Here is a 10273-nt window from a genome sequence, read left to right on the forward strand (position 1 = left end):
TAAAGCAGTAGCTGACATTTTAAGACATTAAGCAAATGGCTGTCTAACAAAGTAGAAGACGTGGAGAGGCTCTATAGTAAAGTGTAAGATCTGGAGACATGTGCCAGATGAAACAACTTGAAGCTGCTTAACCTTTCAGAAGAGAAGAAGCACCCAATATGCTTACGTTTCCAAGTGTTGCTTCTTAAAGACCACAGGGCTTTGTTACAGTTCTGTATATAATTTAATTTTGCTGACAGGGCTCTGAGATTAAAGCCTGCTCAGGATAAACTACAATGCCTTGTTAAACTATTTACATTTCTTATTTACTTAAAGAAAAAAAATCTGCACACCATCTTATCAGAAAAATACTGACGTGGGAAATGGACTAGTGCACCTATCAGACGACATCTCTGCTGATGTTTAAAATTGCTGGGGAGTGTAAGAATGAGTGGAAAATTATTGTCAGATACATCAAACTTAGGATCAGGTTTCCTTAAATGTTGCAAGCGTTGCATACACATTTTTGGGTTTCTTTTGTAGGTGCAGATACTGCTGCATGTGAACTCTCTGAGCAGCTCCTGCAGTGATTTTACAAATGGCTTTATATCTTACTTATTCTATTTTTCTATGTTAGTTTTGGTATTCTAACTGTAACTTGTCTGGATTAATTGATGTAATTTTGGTAAGTCTTAATGGAATAATGTGTAATGTCTCTGAATTGTGGGCTTTGCAGAAGCTGTGCAAGAAACTTGTCATTGTCACTGGTTAAATATGTAGTGGGGGACAGGTACTTAAGTTAGATGTTAATTGTGTTTTTATGTGGTCTTAGGGTAATTTTTCAAACTTGTAGAGGCATGACGCAGTGTCACCTGTGTGGACTGCTTGAAAGGTGGATGTAGTTGACCAGGTTGAGGATAGGGGCCAGTATTCTGACCTTATGCACTGAGGATATATTTCATTTTTTATTTACTTGGAATTTGTTAACAGGCAGCCCTGTTGGGCCCACAAACTGTTTTCAGAAGGAAAGCAGGGAATTAAACATATCACACAGAAAAAGTTTAAGTACAAATACATATGCAGCAGTAGAACAGATTGCGACATAATTTAGTATCTAAATAATTTCCTGTTTAAGAACAAATGTTACCACGCACTGCCCACTAAGGGTATAGATGGAATGTTTAGCTTATCATGGTTCTGTACTGGCTGTCAATTTGAAAATCTGTCTGTGGATGACTGGTGAGCTCTTAAAGAAGCTTTAAAGGTATAAGAGAAATTCATTTGTCTGGGAAATAAACTGCACAAAGTGGGCGTGACACATGAGAAGACTCACAGATTTGTAGGTGTCAAGCTGGGTGTGGAAAAAAGGAAGTACTGAAAGTACACAAGGTCCAAACAAGAGTACTAAAGAGGTACATTAGATAAAGTAGGACAACCATCTGATTGGAGAAGGACTAGCCTGGGAGACCTGGGTATAGGTCATCATATAGGTAATTTATAGGTCAGCTTACCATTTAAGTTCAGTCGGTCAAGACATTGCACAACGGTCTAGTGAAGGATATCAGTGAATCTTGCAATCCTGTTGTATACAGAGCTAAGCTTACCGATGTCTGTCTGGTTGAGATTAAGTAGACCTGCAACTGCAACATAGGATCAATGGAAGAACTGCAACGACAGATGTGTTCTTAAAAATGAGGACAAGGGAGCCTTTAAGATGTTACAAGTCTTTCTCACAGTAAAGGATATCTTTTCAGAAATGACACTGCCCCAACAAGTAGAATGCCCAGCTATTTGAAAGAGTTTGTTTGATGGAAGCACCATTTGAGGACTTGATCATAAGTGGGGAGGGCATGTTAGGGTTAAACCCCTGGTACCATACAGCACAGTCTTTGTATTCGGGACATTAAGGAGTAGGAAGCTGTTTGAGATCCATTTTTCTGATATACAAACATATGCTGCTAAAGCTGCCCCTGTACCCCTGACCATGAGAGACTGCTCCCCCCACATCCTTGCTGTTTATGTAGTAACATCAAGATTAATGTATCTCAGAGTGAAAACATATTCTGAGACACCAAAACCTCAAATTCTGTATATATTCCCCACATTCACACCTGTTCAGGTCTTATGAAGACAACTGTGGCAAAAAAGCAAGGGCTATAAGGGCAGAAATATATGGCTGACGTCAGTAAATGAAATTACACTTCATCTACAGCAGTATGTAAAATCGTTTGGGCATATGTTGAGCCATTGCTTATGGAACAGTAAAATGTATACTGAGTAGTCACTTTCATAAGACACTTCTGTCCCACCAGAAACATTGCCTGTTTTGTGCTGCACCCCAGAAAATTAAAATTAAAACAGGTAATAACAGTAGTAATAATAACAGTGATGATGATTATTGGCAGCGACGTGTCTAACCCTCCAAAAGATAAAAATGCAACACTTCTCCAACTGTTATACAATGTGTAAGGTATGGTGTGTCACAGCTGCTGCCAGTTGCTCCTGCAATCACAGTATCACATTTTTATTCAGTAACTGAAGACTACAAGTTAAAATAAAGTTTGTTTCTAACTTTTATTTGTATAAAAGCATGTTGAATTAATTAAAATACACATTTCTTTAAAACACATTTATAGGTAAAATACATTTCTTTGAAACATATGTTTAGGTAAAAAAACAACTGAAAATATTTACTCTGTTGTAACTTAAAAATAATTCTAATGTATTGTTTATTTTTGTTTGTATTACTCTTGTTTTGTATTATTTAGCTGGTTTGTAACTCATTTTCATTGGTGACCCCAGGAAATAATAACCATAATAGTGTACAACAGAACAATCATATTACACATTATTATACACAAGTCTACTGTTATAACAGAGTTATTCATTTATTTAAATTTGTTCACCAGGGTAAAGCACTTGTCCAACAGGCCCAATTCCAGGCTCTGCCTGGAACAATAAATACAGAGAAACAATGAGTATGACAAAAACAAAGGTATTACAGCACTATACAACATTCAGAGATGACACTGCCATCACCCAAGTTTACAAGATTCATAACACTCAAAATGACAATAAGAGGTGAATTCCTGTATGTTTACATATAGTAGAAAATCTGTAAAATGGAGTGACAGAGACCTGTAGTCTTTGCTTTTGGCAATATTTGCCTGAATACAACATATCACGGAGAAAAGGAAGCTACAGAAAGGTTCCTACGAGAGAATGTTAGGGTGAAAGTGGAGTTAAGAGGAATGAAGTAGACAGGGTGGGATGGACATGGATGCAGTTGTACAGAGGCCTACAGATGACTAGTCATCTAAAACTTGTTGAGTAGATGTATGCTTTTCTTGTGATTGGTGCATGAAACAGCCTGATAACTAAATGAACGAGCCAGTGTACCATTTGTAAAGCAAAACTTTGCAGAAGTTAAAATGAGTCAAAGCAACACAAAGTGTTTTTATGTAAACTTGTTATGTGTACCCTGCCACATCATCTTCAGAGAAAGGCCCATTATCGCTGGTCCTAGGCTTTATCTGTGGCTACTACAGATCTAGTATTTCTCAATAAAGATGGATTCTAAGAAATGGCCTATACTGACACCATTAACTTCACACAAACAACATACTCACATTGCTAATATCACTGAAAAGACGGCAAAGTGACTGTTACAAGTTCTGTTTTACTTTCTGTCAAGTACTGAACACAGACTTTCATCTATCCAGCCACAAATCTCCCAGTCTCTCTGGCACTTTTCAGCACTGGAGATCCTGCCCCTTAAAAGCTCTTCTCTTTCATCTCCAAACAAGACATGATATAAGAGAAACGCACTGTTGCATATGTTCCACATATGCTGGGTTTGTGGCTTTTGCAGCACTGTCTCCACTGAACTCCTCAATCCTCTCCTGGGAGCCAGCCATGCACTGAAAAATCAATCATCCTATCTGCAAGATAGGATTAGTGATCTTAAAGACATTTTATACTTTCCAAATGATTTTTGGCTTATTTTCTACCAGAGTTAGAGCGAGATGCCATAATAATGCATCAACAGTTCAACCCAAAAGATTATTCAGTTTTTGCAATTTTGCTTTTCCAAAGTTTTCCAATAAATAATTATCCTTACAACTTCTAATAGCAGCCCATACTCATTTTTGTGATACTACTGTGAAGAAAGAATAACAAAGTCCACAAAGATGAGATAGTAGTGTAAACGCTTTAGGATATAAAAGACATACCACATCTGTACTTTGCCCCACCCCCCCCTTTTTTTTTTACAGCATAGTATTTTCCAGGGACAAGTGCTAAATACTGTGTCATGTCATACAAAAACTGCAACATTAGACAGAAGTACAACAAAACTACTAAAGTGCATTACAAAAACAAGAATAAGTCATGTAACAGTCAAATTTAGAAACTACACAAGACTCCATTTCTCAAGTGATTTACAAAAAACATCACAGCCTTTAAGGCAAGAATGCAGTTAAGGGAAAAAAAACCTTGGGATTTTATCAGTAGTAACATTCCCTGGCAAACTTCTGAAGTAGCTGTGTACCGTGTTATTTCTTTCTTATGTGGCTTACAGTTGTATGTGTAAGTTTTGTGCAGTGTGAATCTTTTTTTCTAAAATACAGCACTAACCATTTACAAAAACAGTTATATTTTGATGGAAACGGACACTTTTTATGTGCAAATAATTCTGGCAATTCACAGTAACAGTGTGCAGATGCATACAGGTATCTTTCAGACTCTGTTCTGTATGCTGCCATGGACTATCCAGATTAATGATCAAGAAATGGGACACTCCATGGCGGCATACAAAGGCTGTCACATTTTCTTAAAACTGGATACAGCTGTACCTTGTATGCCCCCTGTGTACTAGGCTCTTGTGTGCCTTGGATGCAGGGAAACACTATTTAGCATGACAGCACCACATGGCACAGCAGTAGCAGACAGCTCAGTAAGCTACTTTATACCTTAAGGTAATGCTACATATAGCTACCTAGTAAGGTATAGTATACCTCACTGAACTGGGTGCCCCTGCTGCTCTGTGACCCAGCATCACGTCTGGCAGTGACTCATAATGAAGTTCCAGTCCCTAGTTATGACAGTGGACAGGGGTTCTCCACCCCATTATGTTAATGAGAGAATCTTGTACTGTGAGTTCCCACTGGCGGCAGCTTGTTAACATCAATGTGTAGGACTGGGATTAGTTAGGTTGTGGAAGCAGGTTTGCTTGCACTTTGTGGAATGATATTGCTGGTGGAGATTTTCCTCCCATGCAGCAGAATTCTCTCTCTTTTAATATACTGTGCTATGTTACTCAGCTATATATTCTAAGCATCACAGTACAAGGGGGGTTGCTGCACTCTCCACCACAGTACCTTCAAAATGTATATAGTTAGATTTATTTTTAGTTTTAGTTTCCCCATTGGAACTAGCTAGTACCTTGCCACAAATTGTTTTGTGAATTTTGATGTGATTTACATATGTATTCCATGCATGGAGTGCAAATGCATATACTGTGTGGTAAGACACAGTACAATGTCTTATCCGATTTTACTTCTTTTGTAAATCAGAAAGGCCTTTGATATACCAGTCTATGGCATACCAAGTCTGCTCCATAAGGAAGAATGTTTATGTCTACTGTATGTTGTCAGGAAAATTATCCACTGGCAAAATGTATTGTACTAATGCATCAAGTTGATGAACTCCTCATGTAGATGGAGTAGAATGAAATAGCATTTTCATTTGTTAAACTTCTGGGCCCAAATATGGATCATTGGGTAGTCAATGGACTTGCATCATACTTTTATACCTACCTTAATATTCTGTAACCTTTAACATTTAGCAGATTCTGCAACTTGAATTACCTACAGATTGCACTAACTTCGGCATCATTTTGTATGCTCTCATTACAGTTAACAAAATACATTGCAATAACACTGGTTGCATGTAAACATGTCATTTTAGAATATGTTAGCCAACTTTTTCCCCCATTTCATGTAGATGAAGGTTCCAAATCTGTTAGTTCTAGTTCATGACTAACAAGGGTTTCAGGCCTGAGGGTAGCGTCCTTGTTTCTGGAATGCTGACTCTCAAAGCTGTGCCACATTCCATAAAGGAAGTAGATCAAGAATCCTAGGATCAGTGACAGGAAAAAAAATGTTACAAATTTCTCCAAAAACAAATTCTGTATTTCATCACTCTACCATAACCTGTTACAACTGAAATTCCAGGTCATCAAATACAATGTGGAAATTCTGTCCCTAAATTTTCTTACTGCAACTGTGCTATCTTATATGTGGGATACAAATATCAATCTCATATCTTTGCCAAAGCATACAGTAATTATTATTTGCATGTCTTCCCAAACAGACAAACTACATTATCATTAATAAACTGGTAAAAATACGATTGTGAGCCAGACCACAGAGCAACCAACGTTCTTTCCAAATGGAGAAAATCTTCAAAGGGTAGCCAAGCCAGAAACAACCAGGTAGACAGGAAATGAATAAATCCAAGACCAAGTTTAATTTGAAGCGCTTTTCGTTTGCTCAAGTGAGCAAACTTCCTCAGAATGACATCATTATTAACCATGAAATATATTCTGACATATGCACGTCAAATGGGTTTATTGGATAGGGAAATTTTGAATAAAGATACTGAACCTGCTTGGACTGCTGTCTCGTAAGAAGAGTACTCTTCACTGTTCTGTCTACATTTACTCATTCAGTATCAACATTTCTACAAATTTATAAGCATTAGAAAAACACACACATGCACATCCACAGATGTATGCTCATATATACCTGTGTACATACAAACACATATACATGTACTTATACACACATATGTACAACTGGGCGCACACATGGACACACATACACTTGGACTCATTCACATACACTCCCCATGAATATGAAACTAGAAAATGTACACCCTAGACTTAAAAGGCAATCCAATAGCCAGATGTTAATGAAAAGAGGGATATAACTTAATTATACAAAATCTGCTTTGTCAGCAGTGAGTAATGGCAGTCCTTGAAATATGGAGTAAATACAACTGTGATGATGTGAGATAGTGCCAACTATGTCAGACGGAGTACGGCAGGGCATGTGTAACATATGCCAGCATAGGTAGCTGGAGTTTTGCAAAACGTATGTCATTTGAGTATCAAACTAATTTGGGCCGATGATTGTGTTAAAAATGTATCAACAGTGGGTCCTGCTGGATAGAAAAGAAATATATATGCATGTCAGGCTGTATTGCTGTAACTGATCAAATGTATATATTTTAACAGAGAAGGAAAGGGGTTAACCTCAGCCCAGTTAAACATAAGAAAAATAACGAAACCACAAATATAATAAAAACAATATAAAATACCACAAAGAGAATGCCACTGATACAAAAGTGGAAAGTTTAATAGTCACTTAGTGCCTCGGCATAAAATGCCTTCCAAGAGTAAAACACATCACATTACATCAATTTAAATATATCCATTTAACATACATTTAAACATAAGAAAAATAGCCTGAAATTAAATGAGTTGGTTTGGGCCATAAAGATTCTATCTCACAGATCTGAATGCAGCCACAGACAACACATCTGTGCCACATAATGGCTCAATTTCTAGTGAGGGGGTAAGTGTGGAAATCACACAGTGAGGTGACCAGATGTTTTGTCATTCTGTAGCCAGCACTGAAATTGTATTTAGATACTAGTGAGAGATGTGACAGTGACACTCAGTGCTCTGTTATTGGAACTGACACACGCCACTCATCCACTTCATCTTACCTTGCTATAGCCAGTAAGTGGGGAACAGTAATTCTTCAGTCAGTTAGGAAAAACAGTGAGATTAGTTAAATATTGTTTTTCTGTAGCTGTGTGAATCTTTCCATCTGTGGTGTTTTAATCTTTTCTGTGAATTGAAACTATGTTTATTGTGAGTAGAAATTCAGTATTGTCTTATTTATTTTTTATTATATATATCTAAAGCTTTAATTGTGGCTGGTCTTTTAGAAAATATTTTAACCTTTGACAGCACATGCATTTATTTAGTGGCACTGTGGTTTCACGTTCCCGAAAAGTCTTGCTACTTGGAAATGCTACAATTTATGTAAGTATTAATTTTACCAAGTATGAGTGGGACCCTGGTAACAACCTTAGAGTAGCTGGCTTTGGGGTGTTCAGGTGGCAGTATCTACCTTATAGTCTGGGTGGAGGTGGAATTGTGGGTAAATCTGTGCCGGCCTTTCCCAGGGGTGTGTGTGTGTGTGTGTGTGTGTGTGTTTGTGTTAAAATCAAATCCCAAAGACTATGCACGTCAGCTACTTGGAACAGGGACACAGCACAGAACACTGATTTTCATTCAGAGGGTGGTGGAGGACTTGCCTTGGAACACCCGGCTGAGGACTCTACTCCGAGGTGCTCAATGTGGAGTTTTATTTGGGGCTTGGAGAGGAAGTCTAGTCCCAGGACTGAACAGTGCATTCCATGTGTGCTCTTAAGGGAAATTGTGCTTGGTTCAGAGAGCTGCATCTGAAAATACTGCGTGTGCCTAATTTTCTCTCAAAGTGAATGTTCCCACTGGCGTCAGTGGTGAGGATTGAGGATCCTTGATCAATGACCCAGAGGAGGGACGCCACAGCAACCAAAAGACCCCCTGTCAGTCATATGACTGAATACAATTTTCTGCCTTCAAACAGACATGTTACATTCTCATAAAACCTACACAAATTGTGGCACTTCAGGGATATGAATATTACTCCTGGAATTACTAGAAGGACAGCTAAGAGCATTTGGGGGAGGAGGTACAGCAGATCTCGGAGTAGCATTTCAAAAGGGTGCTGAGGTTATGTTTTTTGGCTCCCCACAGCTGACTTCCAGGAGACTCTACAAACTGACTCTGGCCCATTTTCTGGGTTGGTGAAGAAATCAAGGCACTCTGAGGCAGCATCTTACTGCAGCCAAGAAGTGTTTTCTTTTTTTCTGCCCATGCATGCTTGGCTATGAATGGTAAGGGGGGGCCATGTACTGGGCTACTGCACTGGTTGCTCCCTTTCTTCTATAAGTGACACTGTCAGCAAGAAGACCTCCCCACCAACCCCAAAGAACAAGAGGTGGTTTCAACCTGGTCTCTATCTAAGAAACTGTACCATCCCAGTATACCCTTCTCCAATTGCACACATCCCTGTCCTACCCTGACAAGAGAGGCAACCAGGATAAGACCATTCATTCCTCTTCCTCCCCCTTACCTGTTCCCTGTAGTGCTGGTGCAGAGATGAGCCAGATTAGAAATCCAAACAACAGAGGCACTAGACAGGTAAATTAATTAATTTCAGTCAGTGACGAAAGGCTTAAGAAAATGATAGTAAATAAAGTAGTGGAGCCCTACAGCACCCATATAAAGAAGTTATGTACTCACCATAACATTCCATCTGAGTTGTTGCCTATCATTTGCTCTTCAACCTGTGGGTTTCAGATCGGAGGATCGGATCCGACTAGGCTGCATACTAAAGCTCCACGATCCGAAATATAGGCTGCATACTAAAGCTCCACGATCCGAAATCTGAGCTCCTCCCCTACCCATAATGCTCCTCTCCTCCAAATCCCTCAGATCAAGTTTGCTGCACCACCACTATACATCATCTAATTATACAAGTAGAAAGAAATCACCCACAGATAACAGGGCAAGTCAGAAAAAGAGTACTTCAGGAGCTCAAACAGTAATGAAGTGTTCATCTAAATAACTCCGTTAGGTCCTTCAAAAGGTAGGGCGATCATACCTCTCAACATGTTAGCGCAAGACATCTGGATAAAGCCATATATAAAATTGGGACAAAGGCCCAAAAATAGGGACATTTTTTAAATATTGCTCTTACAAACTTCGAGAGTTGATAGAATAACTGGTTTTGCATTAGCATGAATTTTCTGATGGGTATGATGTGTAAAACTCAAATGTCTGTCATTATTTTCTAACTTTAATCTTAAATGATTTGCCACTAATTTGCCAGAAAACCACAATTTTATGAAAATGGACCAAAAATATGAGGCAAAAATCTGGACATTCTGTGAAAATCTGTACAGTTAAGAGATGAGAGTGATGGAGTAAGGGAAGGTTAAAGAGCAAATAAGAGCCAACAACTCAGATGGAACATTACTGTGAGTATATAACTTCTTTATCTCATGTTCTTGCTTTCATTTGCTCTTCAACCTGTGGGACAGAGTACCCAGCTACAGAATAACTTGGGGAGGCCCTCATGGAAGGATATTCCAGAGCACAGCAGAAAATTTCCAA

At 38.6% G+C, this 10273-nt stretch overlaps 1 protein-coding gene across 5 annotated transcripts in view; it reads right to left on the reverse strand.

Annotated features, from left to right (window-relative positions):
- Positions 1–2534: 2534 nt before the first annotated feature.
- LOC122789926 (cationic amino acid transporter 3-like) overlaps positions 2535–10273 on the reverse strand; it is a 184484-nt gene continuing 176745 nt past the window's right edge. For all 5 annotated transcript variants that reach the window (XM_044057397.1, XM_044057394.1, XM_044057398.1 and 2 more), the window contains exon 12: positions 2535–6114. In XM_044057397.1, the coding sequence (XP_043913332.1) occupies positions 5975–6114 (140 nt within the window). In that variant the 3' untranslated portion in view covers positions 2535–5974. The remainder of the gene's footprint in view (positions 6115–10273) is intronic.

The sequence above is a fragment of the Protopterus annectens genome, chromosome 15.part0, assembly GCF_019279795.1.
Source record: "Protopterus annectens isolate FY-2018-M chromosome 15.part0, PAN1.0, whole genome shotgun sequence".
Taxonomy (NCBI): Eukaryota; Metazoa; Chordata; order Ceratodontiformes; family Protopteridae; genus Protopterus; species Protopterus annectens.